At 40.9% G+C, this 23,223-nt stretch overlaps 1 protein-coding gene across 2 annotated transcripts; it reads right to left on the reverse strand.

Moving 5' to 3' along the window:
* Positions 1 to 359: 359 nt before the first annotated feature.
* Positions 360 to 22,728, reverse strand: LOC111233537 (proto-oncogene tyrosine-protein kinase Src-like). 2 transcript variants are annotated; one of them, XM_022761371.1, is made up of 13 exons: positions 22,332 to 22,728; positions 13,820 to 14,101; positions 10,761 to 10,860; positions 9,660 to 9,677; positions 8,489 to 8,587; positions 8,099 to 8,202; positions 5,980 to 6,129; positions 5,700 to 5,855; positions 5,246 to 5,425; positions 4,557 to 4,633; positions 4,271 to 4,424; positions 3,846 to 3,977; positions 360 to 3,471 (listed from the first exon to the last, which is right to left on the reverse strand). In XM_022761371.1, the coding sequence occupies exons 2-13, from the start codon at positions 14,091 to 14,093 to the stop codon at positions 3,263 to 3,265; spliced, it is 1,653 nt and encodes a 550-aa protein (XP_022617092.1). In that variant the 5' UTR covers positions 14,094 to 14,101; positions 22,332 to 22,728; the 3' UTR covers positions 360 to 3,262. The 2 variants fall into 2 exon arrangements, with proteins under 2 accessions (XP_022617092.1, XP_022617093.1); XM_022761372.1 differs by lacking the exon at positions 9,660 to 9,677.
* Between the last annotated feature and the right edge of the window lie 495 nt (positions 22,729 to 23,223).

Raw genomic sequence — 23,223 nt, forward strand, 5'->3', positions numbered from 1 at the left:
CATACGTGATACAACGGCTTTCTGTGCTCATGCTTCAGCTGATAACTTTATCTTTAATTTTGAGCGCTTGAAGTGACATTTTCTCTGAGGCTTCCATTTCAACTGAACTCAGTTCCTCATCTGACATCAGAAAATGTAACCTTTTCTCATTATACTTCACTCCACTCACATGATGATCCTCACATCACATGCTCACCTCTCTAAACAGGCAGCTTGTGGTGCAGCATGCTCATAGCGTTTACTCAGAAAAATGGCCGAGTCATGCCCGAGCGAGTGTGGCACCTCCAGGTCAAATGACAGCACACACACCAGCACACACCCTTATCAAAACACATTTGAAATATAATTTATTGCACAACATAAGATCAACATAAAGTGGCACAACACCCATTTCAATCCTGTTACATCAGAACAAAAAAAAAAAAAAAGACAAAAGAAGTCCTTACAAAATGCTCACACCTTCTGTTTATGATCATTGTTTTTGACTTTAGAATAAAATGGCCATAAAATTGCAGGAATGCCAGACTGAAACTGCATAGATTTATAAAAAAAAATAAATAAAAAAACAACAACAAAAAGACTGAGACACGTCTTTAATATGGCACAGAAAAATCCAATCAGACCTTGGCTACTCACACTTGTCATGAGCCCATCAACTTCCACATGACTGACAGGCGGCTCAGTGCGTCAGAACAAACTGGGTAATTCCCATTTCAAAAGAGGAAAGCGCTGATCGTGTACATGTTCTTGGAAATATATGCACCAAGCCGAATTTTTTATTGTCTTTTGCAGATATAGAGGTTTCAAACAGAATATGATTTTATATTAAGTCCAATATTTTAAAAAATAAAAACATTCCATAAGCCTAATTTACAGTAGCATCTTATTATTAAAACATTTTGGGGAGCAGGCGTGCGTCACTGTAAAAACCTCAGCATGGAGGTGCAGTTCAAATAAAACTATACAAAAACAAATTACATGATAGTCACAGTCATTTGTTTAAGATACTATTTACATCTTTGACCTCATTTTCATACGATATAACAACCCAAACTCCTTTCTCATTGTGGTTTCAGGGTAGTCCACGTTACTGATTAAATTAGCCGTCATCATTCATCATCAATGGATAATAATTGCAGGGTTTTGGCGGGCATGGGCTATCCTCTGACTTATTGCTGCATGGCTCATACTTTGATGACTGGTTTCATAGTATTTGTTGGTAATAAGCTATAATCATATCTACTGTTGCTGTATCAACTACGTCATAAACCAAACCACTGTGAAATGTGCGACACTCAACATAAATATCTGCCATTTGAAAGTGGCGTACAAGATACAAAACCAACCCTAAAGAGCTACAGTATGTACAGTATGACATTGAGAACTGGCAGCAGTGGATAAGATATCAAAAAATTAATTATAGGTTGATGGCACAAATGTTACGATGTTTGTTTATGACCCCCCCCCCCCTCGCCTCAACCTAACCTGAACCTTGAGTAAACATACACATGTTGATGTACATTACAGCATAAATACAAACCCAGCCAATGGTCAAGAGAAGAACGGCACAAAAGCATGCTAACTGGTTTCAAAATCAACTCGTATAGTAAGTCATAAACACAGTTTTATTGGGGTTACCTGATCAAAGTTTTACACTTTCATTAGGGCTGCCTGGTTGCATATTTTTATGATCACAACAGCTGTGAGGAGGGTAAAAACCCTTTTAATACTTAAGCAAACAGTAGCAGGTTTATCTGTCCTGTCCACTCACTAACATGATGTTTACTGGGGAAATGGTGCAGAGACTTTAATTGTATCTTTTAAGTAAACAGTTGCCTGTTAAAGAACTAAAACCCCCAAGAAAGCCTGTTGATAATAAAACAGTATATACATAGACAGCAGTAAAGAAATGTGATTTGTTTGGCACAGAACACAGCAGGCTTTTACTCTCAGGGTTTTCCCATCTTGAGCTGACTTGGATATTGAACAGTAATATGATTTGTTTGGTAGCCAGATCAGCCTCTTAGTAGGTCACATAAATGTTTGATGACACTTACCCCGTTTATGCCTCTGAGGAAATGAGCTGGTAACTATTAAAACTGCTCTGTACTGCCACCACAACAGTGCTGATTATTTTCGATGCGACTTTCCAGTTAAATCAAGCTCAATCAAAACAACAAGCAATCAAACACTATCTGCATCAGAATCAGCTTTAATCATCGAGGTTGGATCCAGCAGGCCACAAAGACCGTTCAGTGTAGATAGATACAGCTGGAAAAAGACGGGACAAACATGAGATAAAGGCCTCAAATTTGAATTGAAATGACCCAATTTTCAGCATTACAGAACCTGCCTGTAGAGTACATTTATCTGGCACTACCGTGGTAGTGGTTCTAACAACCTTGCCTATTGATTATCACAGAAATAATAAAGAGAAATCAGGAACTTTTGTCTGCAACTGACCAAAACCTTAAACCACAGGACGTATACTGTCCAAGTAAACATAAATAAAGATGCAAAGTAGAGTTCCAGAGCTGAGTTATTTGGAGACACTTTGAAGAAGCAGCACTTGAGAAAACTGGAGAGATACTGAAAGTTAGACAGAAATAGAGAACGAGGAGAGAGGAAGAAGGGAGATAAAGGACAATTTAAGCAAGACAGACTTTCCTTTGGCACCTGAGCCACAGTGGCAGTGCTCTTCTGTGGGCGGAAAAGGTACCAGACGAGGGGAAAGAGACATGACAGAAGAGGGAAAGCAGGAGGTGTTGCTAAACAGCTCATGCCCAACTGAAATATCCTCCCTTGACTTTCCCTCTTCTTCCTTCTCTCTTTGAGGCTGCTTCTTTTTCCCTCTTGCTCCATCAGTGGATCCTGATTCGGTTCCTCCCACATCGGTTGCACCTCTCAAAGACATTTACCCGCAAGTGTAGTCCCTCAGTCAAATCAGAATTTGTCCAGCAAGAGTTCTACTCTTCCCGTTCTGAACCTCATTCCTGTGGGGTGAACCTAAACTAAACAGTTAGTGCTTTCAAGCAGGAGGTTCTCCAGGTTCTTCTGCAGCAGTTCCTTAATGGCACAGAGGGGAGGGGGAAGGGGCACAGGGGGTTTCTATCTCAGTTATGCTTTCACAGAAGAATCTCAAGTTCCTCCCAGGTGAGTTTCACAGGCTCAGATCCTCTCACAGGCGTTCCTCTGAGGTCGGTTAGTGCAGATCGTTCTGTGTTGAGGTTCTTGACCCTCGGTTTCGGTTTAGTATGTGGTTCTATAGGTTCTCCCCAGGCTGATACTGGGGTTCTGTGGAGGTGAAGTAGTCCTCTAGGAAGCCCTGCAGGTACTCAAACGTAGGCCTCTCCTCCGGGTCCTTCCTCCAGCAGGAAAGCATGAGCTCGTGTAAGGAGCTGGGGCACTCTGCGGGGCAGGGCATCCTGTAGCCGCGCTCCACCTGGTCCAGCACCTCACGATTCACCATTCCTGCACAGAAGAACAGGAAGTTAGAGTTAGGGAAAAACACAGCTTCTTCCTCAAAATCAAATCAGTTCTTTTAATGCAGTTAATCGGATGGATGGAATGAGGTAATTTAAAAAATACCAACATCAAAAATATTGGTATTGTGGCAATCAATGCTTGATGTTTATCATCTACATTCCTAAAATATCAAATTACCCCATTCTATAATTTTTTTTATCATTTTTAGGGCTATGGACTGTCTTCATAATCAGTTAATCTACTAATAATTTTTGTTTGCTCTATTAAAATGTCAGAAAATCCTAATATACTATATAATACTAATATTGTATTGTTTGTGTATATTATGCTTAGTCTTTGTTGGTTAGTGGAGGCTTTACCTGGATAGGGGACTCTGCCTTTAGTTGCCAGCTCTGTGAGCAGCACACCAAAGGACCAGACGTCTGACTTGATGGTGAAGCGACCGTACAGAGCCGCCTCCGGTGCTGTCCATTTGATTGGGAACTTAGCTCCTAAAGGATCACAGGAATAAACCCCCCCCCCCCAAAAAAAATATTGAGTAAAGTGTAAATGCAATATGCTGAAGAATAAAATAAACATGCTTACACTTTAGAACATGTCTTTTCTAAAATTTTTCTTTTCTTAGTTATCATTTTTCATCTGTAACCAAACCCATACTTCTGTGACTCTTGAGTTGTAGCTACAATATCATGTCTGTTTAGATTTTCTCCCATGTGTCTTTTCAGTTTTATATTAATAGAAACGAAAGAATAATCTGTTGTGGGAAGAGGTAGTGTGAACTTACCCTGTCTTGCAGTGTACTCATTGTCTTCAATGAGTCTTGCCAGACCAAAGTCAGCCACTTTACACACAAGGTTATCTCCCACCAGGATGTTGGCAGCACGCAGATCTCTGTGGACGTAGTTCATCCTCTCCACGTAGGCCATGCCCGCAGCAATCTGGACGGAAGGAGGGGAGCGAGATTTTATAGGAAGGATATTGTTTTCAGTTTTTAGTGTGTGAATTCTGGGTGGTTATATGTGGCAGTGCACAACAAACCATAATGTGAGTGAATGTGAGTGTAATTTTACCTGAGCTGCCATGTCTACCAGCTGAGGCAGACGAAGCAACTTTCCTGCTTCCCCTTTAAGGAAGTCCAATAAGCTACCTGCAAAAGCAAAACCAAAGCTGCAGTATTTAGAAAAAAATTACTGTAACACATTATGTGTTCAGTTAAAAATAGTCACTAAACACTAATTAACTAAACGGCAATTAACTACTTGAACCACAAAGTGCAAGTTGGGGCTGGGTATTGTTAGAAATGTTTTGATAGTTGTACTGTAGAAAAGGCTCTGGTGGTGTACTTGTTAGAGCCAATGAATCACCGTAACAACCAGCCCCGACCGGCAGCAGAAATCCCTGTGTCATGTAGAGGGCAGTGTCCCCAGTCGGTCACTGTGACAGGACTTTATCCAAGTAAATCCTCCCAGTTGTGACAGAAAGTAAGTAAGACTGTTCAGTTAACTGCTACAGAGCCTGTTGTTTGGTTGTGTGTAAGTTTAGGTTTGTGTTCAGTTGATTCCTCTTTGCCTGTTTTCTTACTTTTGTCACTTATTAGGATTTTGGTTTGTGTGTCTTGTGTATTTCTTAATTAACTACAGTAATGGTACAGTAATCAGTAATGGGGATGACTCTCCTGTTTTAGACCAGGCACATACACATACACATTTGTTTGGCAGGTGGACACCCAGCTGTAGTTACCGTCTTTATCCTGTATTACCTTGGCTCATATACTCAGTCACAATGTAGATGGGTTCCTCAGACACCACAGCGTACAGCTGGACTAACTTCTCGTGCCTCAGCTTCTTCATGACCTGTGCTTCCTGAAGAAAGGCCTCCGGAGACATGGTTCCAGGCTTTAGGGTCTTGATGGCTACTCGCGTCGTACCGTTCCATGTACCTGTCAGAAAACACAGCATTACAAGTTTGGCATATAACTTTCTGACATAATGTAGACTTAAACCTTCCGCCAGGAAGCAAATAAGCACATTGCCCAAAATATGAAACTATTTTTGATAAGAAATCAATTAGCTATAATAGCTTTTACCATGACTTAACTCATCAATACACTTCACGAAAAGAGAAATTCATCCTCCTATTTTGTACATTCAACCATAACCTGTTTGAGGGATTCATCTAATTCCCATAGAGAAGACGTGGTGTGTAGTACTCACCCATCCAGACTTCTCCAAAGCAGCCCTGTCCCAGTTTAAGGTCGAGGCGGAGTGACTCTCGAGGGATCTCCCAGGCGTCCCTGGCGAGTCCCTGGGTCTGAGGTTTGGCCACAGGACACACATCTGTCAGAGCGTGGCACAGCCCATCAGAGTGCTCTGAAAGAAGGAAAAAGAATGAAAGAGGAAGAGCAGGTTAAGAGCAACAGCATCACAAAAGGTCAACTATCAAAGCTATTGACGTCTCTCAACTGTTAGAAAACAGACATGATTGATGACTCACTGCGGTAGTGGAAGACTAGCTGCTGTAGGCTGGTGAACTGGGTGCGGGAGGTGATGTAGAAACCTCCGCTATCCAGCTTCCTGATCTTGTAATGTTTAACATTCAGGCCTTTGGTGTTATCAAAATCCAGGACCGACAGGCAATATGCCCCTGTGAACAAGAAAAGACAAAAGACTTTCAACAGGTTAGAACAATAAAAGCAGGCGTATCTGGGCCTGTGTGACAGCTGCTCTCTGGAGTTTCCTAGCAGCTGTGCTGGGCAAGTCTCTGTTGGTCCCTTTAAAAAGGCCCAGGAAATTCAGCTAAGCCTTTATGTCCTTGTCCATGGCCCCCTGCTAAGTAAGGTATGATTTAACAAGTTTAATTAATTTGTTTTCTTCAGCAACTTCTCAGAAAACTAGATTTCACAAGCATTAAAACAAGAAATGTTAAGAGGTTGTGACACAATAACAAAGCAATAGATATATTAAATCAGAAAATATCAATAACAACTAAAATCTTACATATGTCAACAGAAATCAAACTTGTAAAAATCTATTTTAATAAGTGATTCAACAGACTTAGCAAACCTAAGCTCCACAGTAAAAGAAAATGAAAACTCAACTCTTTGATCTAGAGTTTTGCTGATTGATGTTCACTATTCCTCCGTCGCCAGAAAGAAAAGCCAGTGCAGTCAAGACACACGTCCCACACATTTTATCCACTGAACTGAGAGTATATTGACCAGAGATACCGTCACACTATGTATGGACACAACTATGAAAACCTTTTACCCATTTCACATCATTTTTCTGCTCATATGTTTAAGATGGAGGCCACAAATACCTCTAACAAAAGCTAAAATAATGGATTTTCACCTCCCGTGATTAGATATCTAAATTGGGTCAAGACTTGTGTGCTTCTATCCTGAGCCCTACAAATGATCAGATGTGTCTTGCACAGTCTAACATGATTTACACTTTGTAAAACATATGAGCGGCTTCTGCTCATCTGTCTCACTGTGAACCTCACAACTCACATCAAATAAAGGACGCATTCTGAGGACAACACACCTCCGGCCAGAGCTCCTCCTCCTCCTCTCCCTGATCCTCCCCCTTTCCTAAGAGTCTCCCCCCTTTACTGTTCTTCCCCCTCTTCATGCCTCTCCTCCCCTCTCTCAGTGTGTGTGTGCGTGTTGGGAGAACAGAGACTTATAGCCGGGGGGAAATCCAGCACCCTCCTAGGTTGACCTAGTTCTGGCAGAGTGATTCACCCCTTTCCATTCACAAGCCCCAATGCACTCCACTCCACTCTTTTCCCTTTGCACCACACTTCATCCAAAACAACCCCCTAAAGAGTCTACCTACGTCACAGAGACCGGTTCACTGCAGACTTTCAGAGAAAGATGCAAACTCTGCCACAAGCCCAGAGAACTGAGATTACAGCGCCATAGGCCTGGGTGAAAGTTAACAAATGACTTAATTATGAGGTTCTGCCTCTTAAATTAAGTCCCTGAAGAACTACTTATTTCAAAGTAAGATCACATCTGCTGCGTGGAATAAGCTCCAGGGACACTGAAAAAGTGTCATGACTTCCTCTGAGTGCAAAATAAAAAGCTTTTTATTAAACATGTTTTGTAGAGAGGATTTTCTCTGATAATGCATGCATTTGCTAACAAGCAAAGCACAATTCAAAAGCTCTGCTGCTCTGTTACACTCACTGATCATTTTATAGCTTCATTAGAGCTGCAATCACTGAAAAAATAATAAACTTTCAAAATAGCTGCAGATTTCAGTTGACTGAGCTATTATTTGTTGCAACATAAACTTGGCTTAATCTTGATAAACAAGTAATTCTTATTGACCTACAATGGGTGCAACATTTTAAAATAATTACTTATGGTTAAAGTTAAACTAGTTTACTTTACGTTTACATTTAAAATGAACCATTCTGGACATTTAATAGCTTTGGGAAGAACTTGCTGTCGCTACCTCATCAGCCCATTAGATGTTTAAGTGACAAAGTGCCACATGTGGAAAACCAACATGGCGTGATAGACAATTATGAACAGACACTGAGAAAGGAAGAAAAGTTAATAGGACCGTCGTTAACAACTGCAGCCCAACGTCTGCTCTCTCACCTTTAGTGGTCTCGCTCTCCCTCACCAAGAAGGTTCCTCGTCTGTTCTGTAGGTTCAAAAGCAGCCTCTCGGAGTCACGCCGAGTGATCTTCCCAAAATACCACCTGCCAAAGTGGGCCACGGAGAATAAGATCAGCGAGAAGCTACGACTGAGCGTCTGGAGCAGTGACACATTTAGAGTGAAAATGTAGAAGACTGTATAGGATGATATATATGTGAGGACTTTGTCTCTTCACTCGTTATGTTAGCTTGTAGAAAAAGCTTTGTTATATATTCGACATCATAATGCAAAGAGAGTAAAACTACATTCAGATTCTGCTGAAATTGACTTTAAATCTCTGTAGGGGAAAAAAAAAACTGCAAGAGTGAAACAATTAGAGGATAATGTACTCTTCTGCTTGGATGGAGTCGGACGGAGCCACGTAGTTGCTGGGAATATAACCACTCTCGCCTGTCGTCAGGGAGCGAGCGAGCCACCAGTCCCCTTCTCTGTGACAGAAAGCGAGAGAGACAGTGAGCAAGGCAGTCAAGAATAAACAGAAACTGACCGAGGCAACCATTAATATTTCTTGGATTAATGATCTGCAAGTTGAGACGTGATAGATGAAGAACTCTAAAAAGATAACACTGTTGTTATTCTACATTTTTTTATGTCAACAAATCCCATGAAAAGACCAACAAAACCAACAAGTACTTGGATACTTACCGACTTCCCTACCCTGTCTGTGACAGTCCCAAGCCAATTGGTTCCTTCTTTAAAAAATGGTTCACAAATGTATAGTTCCATTTTTTAGTCAAGGTAATCAAACAAGACTAAATGCTGTGTTTGTTACACTACACTAAATGCTGTACACATTTCACTAGCTAATGGGTATTTGAAAGAAGAGCAGATGTTTGATTGACTTAAATTAAGCTAAAATGCCAATCAAGGAACAGGTCACCAGGTGTAACGGTGTGGCTCATTTATTTTTAATAGTTTTTGGACAACGGCTACGGTCTATGGCACAGAGGAATAAGCGACATCAGACTTTGGCTACAGAGGCCAACACTTATCAGTAGGATCAGTTCATTGAGGTCTTTTCACTGGATTTGTTCCCAATAAGAAGACTCCTGTGAATATTATCGTATCGACACACATTTCATTTGACATGTCTTAGTGAGAAAGCTGAAATCTGACACAAGTTGAAGACCTATTATGTTCTTTACAAACAGGAGAAGCTCAAAGATTGGTTGGATTTGATTGAGTCACACCACACCTTAGTGCACAGAGTGATGTGAAGAGAAACACAATGTTAGGAAAGGAAAGAGACAGACATAAGCAACCTTTTATTCCACTTGCAGTCCCTCAGTTTGCATTTTAGACAGTTAAAGACTGTATATCCAGAGACAAACAATGTGTTGCCTACCAAGTAAGTTAGTGCACTTAGTGTATCTCTCTAATATGTTCTAATTCACTGCAGTTACACTATGAGCATGACAACACAAATCTGTGCAGCAGCGAAGGGACTGTGAACAAAAGGTTGCCTTTGATTTTTTTTTTATTGCATTAAGTATTACTGACCTGAAGCTGTACTTTTTCCTAGGAGAAACCATGAAGCATGAGAAAGAAAGAGAGGGGGGAGAGATAACAGACACAGCAGACACATCAAAACAAAGCAAGGAGACACAGCAAGGCAAGCAGCACAGCACAGACAGATAGCAGAGGAGCTGGATATGCTGTGGGACTACACAGTGGGGCTGCACGAACCGCAGGGTTTTTCAAGTTTTAAAGTTCTACTTTCCATTACAGTGCAGTTTGTTCTAGAAGTAACTCTTATTTACTTTCCATTAATGATCAAATGCTCATATCACGTAGGATTTCTGGACTCACTTTATAGTCTCACAGATACAGTTTCACTGCTTCCAACTCATTATCCACATTAAAAATTTATATAATAACTTCCATGCACCAAGTAGTGTTTTGTAATGTAGATGATGTACTGTTTCATTGTTATAAATTAATTAAGAATAAATTAATAATATTTCCAGCCCTGCTATGTAGTGCCAGATTATATATAAAGAACAGCAGACCAGACTTATGGCAGGAAGTTATGGAAAGAGCGTGTAGAAAAAGAAAAGAAAAAAAAAAACAACACTAATCTGATTTCAAACACCTGTGTGAGAATTATATTCCAGTTGCTTTGGCTTGAAAACAGCAGCTTTTAAATGCATATAAATTTTCTCTTCCTACTACTGAAATCTACATTCTGTTCCTTCTAACTAAATCACCCCACAGCACAGACAGACATCAACATGTGCTGATATCCTACAGGCAAAACACTTTTTTTTTTTTTTCTTTTTCAGGTGTTAATCTGTGTAAAGGAATGCAAGTGTGAATCTTGCTACAGCAGGCTCTCTACAAAGTGTCTCAAAGATTATGATGATGACAGTTGCCCTGTGAGTGTGTTTGCAAAGTGCCGTTCTGCTCTGCTTTAGTCAACAGATGGGGAGTATCAGGACTCTGCTGTCTGGATCGCTCCACAGTTACTGACTCCCACTGTGTTCATTCACACACACGATGTGCACACTAACGTTCACATGTGCGTCAACAAATCTGTTCATTTAGATTTTTGTGAAGTTGTGGCATCAGAGGGGGAGAGAGAGACGGATGACGGATTCTTACGTGTTGTTGACAATCTGCAGCCTGTCGCCTTTCCTAAAGGTCAGATCAGATGCTGTCCGTGACTCATAGTCATACAGCGCCACAAATGTAGTGACACCTCCTGAAAGAAACAACACAGTTACACACACACACGCACAGCGGAAATATGTATTTAGGGAACAATGTAATATAAGACGATGGTACTTCCCTTTTACGCCCCCCTTCACATTAACTTCCACAATCTAACTTCCATAATACAAGTCTGCCCCTTGATAATAATAATTTGCTCCTTCCACTGTAAAGCTATAAATCTATTTTGCCTCTGCTCCATACAGTGGTATGAAAAAGTTTAGGCACCCCTCTGAGGCTGCATAATAATTTACTCCGTCTTCACAGAAAATGATCACAGTGGCATGCCATTCATTTTCTAAAAAAAGCTGAGTACTGGGGTATTTTCCAGACAAAGATTTTTAGTGTAGCAATATTAAGTTGTATGAAATTAAATCAGATGTGAAAAATAGGCTGTGCAAAAATTTGGGCACCCTTGTCATTTTTTTTGATTTGAATACCTGTAACTACTTAGCACTGATTAATTGGAACACAAAATTGGTTTGGTGAGATCATTAAGCCTTGAACTTCATAGACAGGTGCATCCAATCATGAGAAAAGGTATTTAAGGTGGCCAATTGCAAGTTGTTCTTCTCTTTGACTCTCTTCTGAAGAGTGGCAACATGGGGGCCTCAAAACAACTCTCAAATGACCTGAAAACAAAGATTGTTCAACATTATGGTTTAGGGGAAGGCTACAAAAAGCTATCTCAGACATTTCAGCTGTCAGTTTCCACTGTGAGGAACATAGTGAGGAAATGGAAGACCACAGACACAGTTCTTGTTAAGGCCAGAAGTGGCAGGCCAAGAAAAATATCGGAGAGGCAAAGGCAAAGGATGGTGAGAACGGTCAAAGACAACCCACAGACCACCTCCAAAGACCTACAACATCATTGTGCTGCAGATGTCACTGTGTCACTGTGCATCGTTCAACAATTCAGCGCACTTTGCACAAGGAGAAGCTGTATGGGAGAGTAATGCAGAAGAAGCCTTTTCTGCACACACGCCACAAACAGAGTTGCTTGAGGTATGCAAAAGCACATTTCGACAAGCCAGCTTCATTTTGGAATAAGGTGATGTGCACTGATGAAACAAAGATTGAGATATTTGGTCATAACAAGGGGCGTTATGCATGGCGGCGAAAGAACACAGCATTCCAAGAAAAACACTTGCTACCCACAGTAAAATTTGGTGGAGGTTACATCATGCTGTGGGGCTGTGTGGCCAGTGCCGGTACTGGGAATCTTGTTAAAGTTGAGGGTCGCATGGATTCCACTCAATATCAGCAGATTCTTGAGAATAATGTTCAAGAGTCAGTCACAAAGTTGAAGTTACGCCGGGGCTGGATATTTCAACAAGACAACGACCCAAAACACTGCTCAAAATCTGCATTCATGCAGAGGAACAAGTACAATGTTCTGGAATGGCCATTCCAGTCCCCAGACCTGAATATCACTGAAAATCTGTGGGAAGATTTGAAGCGGGCTGTCCATGCTCGGCAACCATCAAACCTAACTGAACCGGAGATGTTTTGTAAGGAGGAATGGTCCAAAATACCTTCATCCAGAATCCAGACACTCATTAGAGGCTATAGGAAGCGTCTAGAGGCTGTTATTTTTGCAAAAGGAGGCTCAACTGAATATTGATGTGATTTTTCTGTTGGGGTGCCCAAATTTATGCACCTGTCTAATTTTGTTTTGATGCATATTGCACATTTTCTGTTAATCCAATAAACCTCGTTTCACTACTGAAATATTGCTGTGTCCATCAGTTATTTGATTGATCAAAATGAAATTGCTGATCCAAACACCCAATGATTTATAAATGAAAATAATGGAAATTGTCAGGGGTGCCTAAACTTTTTTATACCACTGTATCTGTATAAAACAATTTGCCAGGGCCTAATGAGAAATATCGACATTCAGACTGCTTGTGACCGATCGTCCATGAAGGACAAAGCCATCATATCAATGGTTTTCTATTTTCTGTGTAGCTTTCTACACCTTCCTGTTAATGAACCCGTGATCTAAACCTGGGAACTCTCCAGCTAATCATCGATCAGGTCATTAGATGCATGGCAGGAGGAGGCGGCCGGCAAAACATCTCCTGATACACCAGCAGCCCCTCCGCTGTCTGGATGGAGCAACATTAACCTAACCATCTGGCTGGTCTAGACACATTACAGCTCAATGTCAAGTAAAATCTGGACAGTGTGACACAACGAGATTCAAAGTCAAAGACAAGGTTTAAAGTGTGGGACAGCTGATGGTAGGAAAAAGCTTTCAATTATTTTTCCATAAGAATTTGACTCTGTTAATCAGTTTTTATATATAGTTTGGTCCAAAAGTCTGAGACCACTTTCCCATTGGTCTCAGACTTTTGCTGATTGCTTTGCTTCTAATTTCTTAAACTCTAAGCGAACTAGTTGCGTGCTGTAGCTTCATATTTACCATACAGATATGAGAGTGGTGTAAAAATCCATTCATCTAACTCTTGGTATGAAATGTGGAACTATTGCTTTAAAGTGGCAATCTCGAAGATTTTCATTCAAATAAATTTCTGTTAAGTCCCTATCGCCGAATGAGGTAACACAATGGTGATTGAGCCTGAGGCCCCGATGAAAGTATTGCAACATTTATATATCCGAAGCATTCAGAAGTGGGTGTCTGTGGCAACATTCCTGGAAAAATGCTGTATTAAGTTGCTGCCAATGAAAACCAAACATTTCCTACTGCTGCAGATTCACATTAAAAGCATTTAACTGGCAAAACACAAGTTGACTTTCATTCTGTGGTAATCACAGGAAGTGCAGCTCATTTGTCAGTGAGCAGCGCACTTACAATTATCATTCATCAAAAGTGCGTCTACGATACATTTTCCGTGATTGCACCTTTTAAATTGAGCTGTTGATGAAATGAAAATTAATCTGGGTCACTATTTGAAACACTTAACCAATCTCACAGTGTTTCCTACCTGACAGAGGTCCTCTCTGAGGCGAGGTGATGGTGCCTGTGTGGTCCACCCCTCCAAAAAGAGCCAACTCAGGAGTGTTTGTTGGGGCGTGCTGGTGCTGCCCTTGATGCCCCCGCCTGCCTGTTCCAACGGCAGGGCTCCTGTTTGGGGTTTGGGTCTGCTGGGCGGGGCCCAGGTGGTGGAAGTGCCCGCTGTCTGAGCCTGTGCCGATGGTGCCATCCAGGCTCATGGAGCGCTGGCCCGGCTCCTTGGGCTTGCTCTTGCCCGCCCCCATGTGCAGACCTGGGTCGAGAGCCAGTGATGAGTAAGAATGCAGTACTTTAAGTCCCAGGGCATAAAAACAAGGCCTCTGCTGGGCTGTTACCACCTTTTGCCAAAGAGGACTGAAATGATTAGTCGACTGACAGAACAATAATCACCAGCTATTTTAATAATTGATTGATTGATTAAATGATCACATTGATTCATCTTTTTTTCCTTTTGTTTTTAAATTTTCGTCTGGTTTTAACTTCTCAAATGTAACAATTTGCTGCTCTTCTATCATTATTCCCTTCATTCTAATTTAAATATCTTTTCTCTTCTTGGATTTTGGACTGTTGACTGGAAAAAACAAAACATGTGGAGACATCACCTTTTACATTTTACAGATGGACTATGCATTGATTGATTGTAAAAATAATCCACAGAATAATTGATAAAAAAAAATTAATTGCACCCCCAATTCAATAGTTTTTGTAAATTTTGTAAATAAAAAATTTATAGCAAAATTCAAAAATTGTCTTACTTTTACCGAGTGATGCATTTTGTGTTTTTATTTACAGGTGGGCATTTGCATGTCTACTTTAAACTCTTATTAAAATTAAATAATAAGCTTTTATCAATCCTTTACATATACCAACCAAAACCAAACCAAAACCTCCTCTGAGCAGTGTGGGCTGTGAGCCTCACATTCACTTTGGCTCTCCTAATCCACCTCAGACTATCTCTGGAGCTGTTCCAGGTTCAGTTAGAACCGTTTAGCATGCAAATACTCAGAACAGGACACCTTGAAACAGTCAACACACATACATTCAAGGTCATTCCTATCTGTTGATTCAATCTACTCTGAATCAATAAGCACCTACAAGGAAAACAAAGCTTCAAACAAAAGAGTGTTGGTACTGGCGAATTGACAAGGACATAAACTGTTTTGTCTTTTCCAGGTTATTACTGTATACTGCTGCTTCTTCTTCTTTCCATCCTGACGTCGAATACATCCATTATGGCCTGATGAATGCAACAAGTCAAGAGTGCACTGTCATCATGTGCGCAGACAAAGACAAACATGCTCAGACAGTCAAATGCAGCCACAGAAAGCTTGAGTGCCGTGTTCACACACCAAGTCCAATCCTACCCCCTCAAGGCACTGTAGAGTGACTCAATGTGAGACCGGCTATTTCAGGCCAGCTGAAACAGAGACAGTCATACACTCATGAAACAGCCTTGTTCCTTTGAGAATAGAGGCACTCTCAGTTCCAGACAGTGTATGCGCCATGTGTGTAGGCGTGTGTGTGTGTGCGTACGTGCGTTTATGTGCGTGAGCAGCTGTTCCTCAGTCTTTCGGAAACAAGGCTCTATCGCGCACAAACACTCAACCACAGTTGAGTCTAACATCCTTTTTCCAACACATGCATGTATCCGTGTAAGTGTTTCCAACACACTTGTGTGAGTCTGATAGACGGGACAAGAGAGGGTTATTAACAGACAAGGAGAAAGGAACTGGCAGTGGCTGGAAAAAGAATGTGTAGGTGGTTGTTGTATACTGCACGGACAGCTGAGGCTTAATGGGTGTTTTAAGTGTAATGTGCAAGCAGAACATAATTACACAGGTATGGGAACTCTCAAAGACACAGGAGGATCCCACTGTGGAAGAGTGTGGGTGTGTAAGCCGCCGACAGTGTGCGTGAGCGAGTGTGTGCGTGAGCGTGAGTGATTTCAGGCACACACGTACAGTCATGCAAGCTTTGATTCAACTCCTGCCAGGATGTAATCTGGCGCACTGGGGGGTTAAAGTATCCCATGGTGCAACACTGAGTCACACAGAGATGGGCCTATAGGCCTGCAGAAAAAGATGGACAGGACTGTGTGAATTGTGTGACCAGGAAACTGCTGGATTTACTCCACTAGTCTGGATGTCAGTAATGGACTCTGCTACTGCCTCATACATCTACCAGCTCACGACAAGCAGGGAAAACCCAGATGTGTGAAGGAGAAAATAGGAGAAAAGTGGGATGGATTGCAGTCTTTGTGAATTTTAAGCAGTAATGGAGGCACTTATGCAACAGATATATTTAGCATCCCACGTAGTCAATATATGCAAACAAACAGACATTCGAGCTGCTTGAATCTGAGGGAAAACTACTGTAAAATGATCGTCTTAAAACCGCCAATACTACTTAAAAACTGGCAGTGTGTATTTTTGGATGTAATTTACATTTCAACATCAAACTGCAACATCTTCACATGCAGTTTTACAAACATCATACAATTAGCTGATATCATACTGAATATGAAGTTGGCTCAGCTCGACACACACCGACTTTTTAAGAAAGGGCATTCAAAACAGCTTTTCTCAAGCTTGTATTTGGGGTCTCATCCCAACTCTGCCATTACTGGCCCAAAGCTTGCCACTGAACTACAGTGCTGCTTAGTAACCAAATCTAAGTCCATAATAGTACAGTGCTTTAGGAGTGGATTAAAAGGCAAAGAAGATGCAGCAAAACATTAGATATGTTGCAACTAACAATGCAGTTTCATCCACATATCTAACTTTGGTTAAGCTGATGATGATAGATAGATGATACATGTATATGTATATACAGATGTGTATATACAGACGATAGATGCGTGGTTGAAGATGTAATGCAGAGTCATCTATAACTGTAAATTCAAAACTAGTAATGTACTGTAACTTAACCCTACGGACGGGTCACTGCGACTATAGCTGTTCAGATAAATGAATGTGTGGAAATAATATGATAGTAGTGTTGTGATCCAAGAAACTCACAGCACAGGGCCCATTACAAAACTGATAGATTTAACATCTGTGTCAAAACTTTTTGTTTTTATTGCTACATACTCAAAGCACTATACTAATGTGAAATACTATTATGAACTTAAGTTGAGTTTTTCCTATGCACCTTGTAGTATGTATGATTTAACTTTAACTTCAAAGCAAGAGTCAAGTGTTTTGCAGCTCTCCTAATGTAACTTTTTGGTGACAGTATATTTCATCACAAAGCAGTGTAGACAGATATTGATATATGAACACGGTTTTAAATGTGCAGGGATCGTTGGGTCTAAGGCTGAACAATTAATAGAAATATCAAAATTACAATATGGTTAAGTACAATATCCAAATCACAGGAGCTGCATTTTTTGATGCAGGTAAAATGTGTCACAACATACCATTAGAAATGAAGTATTGTGGTGGTACAGAGATGCCCTGGCCGACAAATCCTATTTTCCAGACAAAAATGCCTATCACAATTTCCTGGAGACCAATGTAATGTCTTCAAATGTCTTGTATTGTTAAACAAATAATCCAAAGCTCCAAAATGTTCAATTTACTGTAATGTAAAGACCAAGAAAAGCAGCAAATTCTTATACTAAATTGAACTATAAGAATATAATAACTCATAATAATGGCAACTCATAAGAATTTACTCTTCTTCGACTCATTGATTAATTGACTAACCTTTGCAGCTCTATATATTATCAGGACAGTTCAACAGGGCAAGTGCATGGTAAAAGAACATTTCAACCCTGATCCTCTGGCTGAAAGAAAGTCAATTGGAAAAGTGACTAATCATCAAGTTTAAGCACACACTGATGACGAGAGGTAATGATCCTCAACCAGCACTGCAAACGTATCCCAATACAGTGATGGCAGAATTCAAGTCCTTTGAGAGTCACAGTGCACACAGTGTCCAACACATAGTACTGGCTCTATTCAGGACGCTGCACACACCAGAGTACCCTTGAAAGCCTCAGAGCCTGCATATGTAAACAATAGAGCTAGCACTGTAACTGAGCCTCACGCCTTTTCCTAATATGGTGTCAGTGTGCCCTAATATCAAGAGGTGCTCACATACGACTCCTTCTAACATTGCTAATGGAAAGGAATGAATGACAGATGTATACAGGGCAGATAAAGATCCGAAAACTGTTAAGTCTGACAAAGATATAGGGAGATGAGAAATAAAAAGATGGGAAAAATATAAGGAAGAGAGATTTTAAATTGCTTGTGAGTTTTTCCACCCAAAAGAAGCACGGAGGAATGTGGGAGAACCAGATTGCACCACACCACTACGACTGCCAGAGACTGCAACAAGAACAGGCACCTGAGCAGTGGGAGGGCGGGATGGGAGGAAGGAAGCGAGGAGGGAGATGAGGAGGAAGATGGGGTGGGGTGGTGGGGGTAACAAAGAAGCTCTATTTTTCTGATTTCCCAGGACACAAATCACAATGTTATTTCAAAAGAAACTCTTGTTGCTTTGCATCTGGCATTATGTCATCATGCTATATTATAAATCAGTACTTAAGTTTTAAATCAAAATGAACACATTTAATTTTTGACTGTATTGGTGCGTGTGAGTATGCACGTTAAAAGTGTTTTCTCTTTGTAATTATTTCTAAATGTATTTCTCTTAACCTAAAGCTGTAGGAGATGCTTTTCTGGTGTGAAAGCTACTGTAAAAATATGGTTTAATAATGTCGTGCTGACTATTTGAATTTCAGATGTGCCTGGTTGTGTTGTGAGAAAGGAGATTTTAAGGATTAGATAGGATTCATGGCAAATACAGGGCTTCGTTACCAGGCTTTTCTCTGAGTGGTATTTCCCTCAGAACCTCAATGGACTTCAGGAGCCCTTCAATATCCGCGGTACATTTATCACTAACCTGTGTCTTTCTCACAGTCTCAGTGTTGACTGAGTCTTACAAAATCTATAAAATTGTCTCTGCACATGAAGTGAATACTGGGTGTGAGAAGGAAATACTGGAGAGAAATGGGGGAAGTAAAGGAAGCGAGCCCAGATCCCTGAAAGGAATGTAAGATAATAAAGCAGGCAAGTCCAAACACCTTTCAGGTAAACTAAACTGCATCACATCAGGCCAATATTTTTCATTATGTGTCATTAGTACCTGTTCTCCGGTCTGCCTTGGAAAATGGCATAAACCACAGCCACTATCATTTCGAATCTGATTTCCTGAATTAAAAAGGAAAGCTTCACATTCCTTAAAGTCTGCCTGAAAACAATACTCACATGCCCATATGTACGCCCAGTTTGTGCTCACTGTAATTGTTCTTCCTGTCCATACTGGCCATAAAGAGATCCCGTTTTATTGTTATTCAAATGCAAGTCATGGGGTTCAAAATCCGCAGTCCTCACTAACTGTAAGAATGTGTTTTGTAATCCAGCTAAATGAACTACCTTCTTCAAGTATTTGTCAGCAGGATTACACAAATTTTTTTTTCTCTTAACTCTGTTGTATGTTGTTTGACGTTGACCTTGGCGGAGGTCTACCCTCTCTGAGTGCCCTTGTTTAAGTCTTTGTGAGTCTGAGTTTGTCAAATCAAGTGGGTATCTTCCATAGTTACAATCACTGAAGCACTGAATTCCCTTGAGGAAGAGGATTTGTCTCTCACTTCTTGTCAGGAGGGAACTTCTACTTAGCAAACATGGACAGGAATGACCAAAGGTTAGAATTATGGTCAACATGAGCGTTGTATTAAGACAGACTTGAAAAATGCTTTATCTATCCTTTGAATTTTTGTTTAATACTTGATGATCTACAGTCAGTTTTGTGCTCCAGAGCATAGCGCCTTTACCTAGGGCCTACCAATTATCTGCCAAGTTATCTGCGAAGAAAATGAAGTTGCTGATTTCTCATTTCATTGTATAATACAAACTGAATGAACCATTAGCCCTAGATGCTAAAGTTCCATACTGTAAATGCAGCAATTTGTTGCAGCAATCAGACACCAAATGACTTAAGATGCTGTCTCAAAGTGCTATGTTTAAGTGCAACTTAGATTTGAGGAGAATGTAATAGCATTAAAACGTTCCCATCTATGATTTTGCACAGGTTTCTTTCTCATGTTTTGTCTGCCTGATCCAACATTTGTACTCCTCCATCTGAAGCTGAGCACACTCGCTGTACATTTCTGGTCTGGCACATAAGCACATTTGGCCATGACAAACCTCACTGAATCACAACAGACGGTAACAGTTGCCACTGTGCTCCAGAGAGTGAAGGAGCTCAAGCCAATGTTTCAGTCGAATGGGAAAATTACAGTTTGCCCAGGGGAGGGGAGGCGAGGGAGGAGGAGCAATGATGGTTCCCTCAAGATCAAAATGAGAGGAAATGTGCACATTAGCGTCACTGTCTTATTCTGCTACATGCTGTGTGATAACATGGAACAGTGCAGTCCACATACATGTATAATACACAGATCAAATATATATAGCCTGTGTAGGCGAGAGAACGGGCAGTTGATTTAAAAAGGGCCAAAGAAAAGACAAGGCAGTCACTTAACTATCAAGTCTTGTCCCCTTTCAGTGTCAGTGCCTGAGTAAAATCTTCTCTGTTGTTGTTTTCCCCCATATCTTTTATAAACCTCACACACCCTTTAGAGAGTCTGAGGCTGTGTCTAGCTGTCCCATCTCATGTACCCTCTTCCTCAGTGACAAACACACAGAGGACACGTGAGAGGAAGAAAAAGATGAGGAAGAGAAGGAGATTGTAGCATTCAGCTGATAAAGCCCACTTCCGTTTTCTGTCCATCTTTAACTGGTGGCTCTGGAAGCAAGTGATCCAGGCTATGAGAAATGGCTGCTACAGCATGATTAATTCTGTGAGGGAGGGCAAAGGGCGGGGACAGAGAACACAAAAGCTGTCTCATGTCAGAGGTGCCACACTCTTAGAAAGTGATTAACTCTACAAATTCAAAGGCTTTAGTTAATGACAGCACATGATCTCAATTTAATTTTATAGACAGCATTTCTTTGTGATATACAGGATATTGAAATAAATTAGGTTAATATTTGCTCTTTGCCCAGACATGTTGGAGCCAGTTTTACAATTAAAGCCAAGTAGAGCTTCAACAATTAGGCAATTAATCAATAGCTCAATCTCCAGAAAAATAATCAGCACCAATTTTGATAAACTGTTTAAAAAGGTACATTTAGGGCAGAAATGGCTCAAATGGGAATATTTTCAGTTTTTCTTCCTCTTTTTATGATTCAACATCTTTGTGGTCTGAACTGGAAAAAAACAAGACATAAAGATGTCATCTTGAGATCTGTGAACCTGTCTTTTCCAGTATCTGCTAACTTTTTATAGATTAAACAATTAATCAAGACAACACTTGGTAGATTAATCAATAATAGAAAGAGTCTTCAGTTGCAGCCCTAAGACCGACATCAGTCTTTTACTGCACTGTGAAAGGGAACATTGTGTATACAGTCTCTCATCTTGTAAAACACCATTTGAGAGGAAGTCATTACAAGAACCACTTTCAACCAAGTATTTGGATGTTTTTTTTCTGATGCCTTGTTGGCCTCATGTTTATCAGATGAGCCTAGCATAATATTGCATCTAGGGTTGCTCAGTGGTAAAAGACCAATGTTGAGTTTTCCCATGTTTCATGTGTCTCAATCACAGCAAACCTGAATCCACTTTCCACATGGAAATTAGCTGGAACCTGTCCAAAGCCCAAAACCAACTGTAAATAGATTAACCACATAATTAAAATTCTATTTCCACGGGATTAAACACCAGTTGTTGTCAGCAAAGCTGCTTTCAAAGAAACAAGGGGTGGGGTGGTAGCTGCCTACAGGAATAGCAGCTGTCAAAATGATAACGTCTTTGCTATGGGAGGGAATGAATTTTAAAAAAAACAAAAAAACATCCACAGTCCATGTTTGCCAAACTCATCCACATTAAGCACGTAAACTGGGATTTGTGAATGGGAACAGGGATAAAAGGCGACAATGCTGCTGTGGCTGTCGTAGGCTTCAGCTCACATACAGCGCATATGCGGCCTGATGAATCAAAACAGGTGCTGTTACAGCTCCATTTTGAATTTCGATGGATTGTTGGCTTTATTTTCTTTGCGCAGTCGATTTACCACGTCCTCCCTGTGTATATTTGATCGTGGCAAAGATTTTTAAAAAAAATGACATTTGAACATGGTTTGCATGTTGTATGGGGTGTAGTAAATCGTCAACAACATAGCCCTGGCACAGACTGAGTGGCACTGAGCAAATGTGCGAGCAATACATACTGAATGGCCTGTGCAACAATGAAATACAAGTCAATGTGAGGAGGGGGGGGGGGGGTTATCAGACGCTGTGTGTAAAGCATCCGTATGAGAAAAATGCGCAGCAACAAACCAAAAGCCCTGGTGGTGATCCCGAAAGAAATCTAATTGTTTTGCATTAAAACGTCTCGAGGTTTAATTAACTCACCTTTGACGCGTCTTGAGATTCAGCCCAAAAATCAGAGACGCGCAGCGAGGAACCGTGTTAAATCCGTATGGCTGTCCTCATTAGAGAAATAGTGGAAACGGATGGCCAGTTGCTGTGGAAACCTCGGACCAGCCACGAATCCCATTTAGCGAATTTCGGCAAAATAGCAGAAGGAGGAGGTCATGACGGGGACTGCCTTCAGGAGCAGAGGGCACAGCTGCCGGGCGGCTGCGGTGGGCCGGACAAACACCAAACCTACGGTGAAGTAGCCAGTTCAGCTGGGAAGAGGCGACGGCGCGGTGAATTCATGCGACGAAGCAGGAGTGGTGTAGTGTGAAGAAGACATGCCTCGTAGGGGGAAAGCACGGGATAGTGCATCACTGACGAAACACTGGAGTGCAAATATGACGAGCCTGGATTGTACGCTTTTTACGTAGCTACGGTGGAAGGCAGATTCACGTCGTGTTGCGGAACTCGACGCCGAAATAGTTCAATTCACCGAGGCGTTGGCAGGCACAACACCCCAGTTTCGCTTACTTAAAAATCAGCTCATCAGCCCCAATCGACTACATTTTTTAATGTAATTACAACGACACGGCACAAATATTTATTAGAAAACAGCTGCCTCCTTTCACCAGAACCCAGTTAGTGGCGAGCTAAGTCGGTTGCTAAGCGACACGCACTTTGCTGTAACTAACAGTTTTGGGTTGGCGCATTAATATTAATCACAATTTAGGGTCGGAACTACTTTCCGGAAACAACTTGAACGCTTAAAACACAATAATTAGTTTAAGAAATAACCAGAATTACTAATTCTTATTAGTATTGATTATAGTAGAAGTATTATTGTTCATATTCGAATAAAATACTATGGTGTATATTGGAGCAGTGT

Source organism: Seriola dumerili, unplaced genomic scaffold (assembly GCF_002260705.1).
Source record: "Seriola dumerili isolate Sdu_G_001 unplaced genomic scaffold, Sdu_1.0 BDQW01000409.1, whole genome shotgun sequence".
Lineage (NCBI taxonomy): Eukaryota > Metazoa > Chordata > Actinopteri > Carangiformes > Carangidae > Seriola > Seriola dumerili.

Coding starts and splice junctions, on each gene's coding strand:
- LOC111233537 (XM_022761371.1), bottom strand. CDS start 14,093: ATGGGGGCGGGCAAGAGCAAGCCCAAGGAGCCGGGCCAGCGCTCCATG. Junction 8,203..8,488: donor GACTCCATCCAAGCAGAAGA/GTACATTATCCT, acceptor CCACTTTGGCAG/GTGGTATTTTGGGAAGATCA. Junction 4,634..5,245: donor GACTGAGTATATGAGCCAAG/GTAATACAGGAT, acceptor TTGCTTTTGCAG/GTAGCTTATTGGACTTCCTT.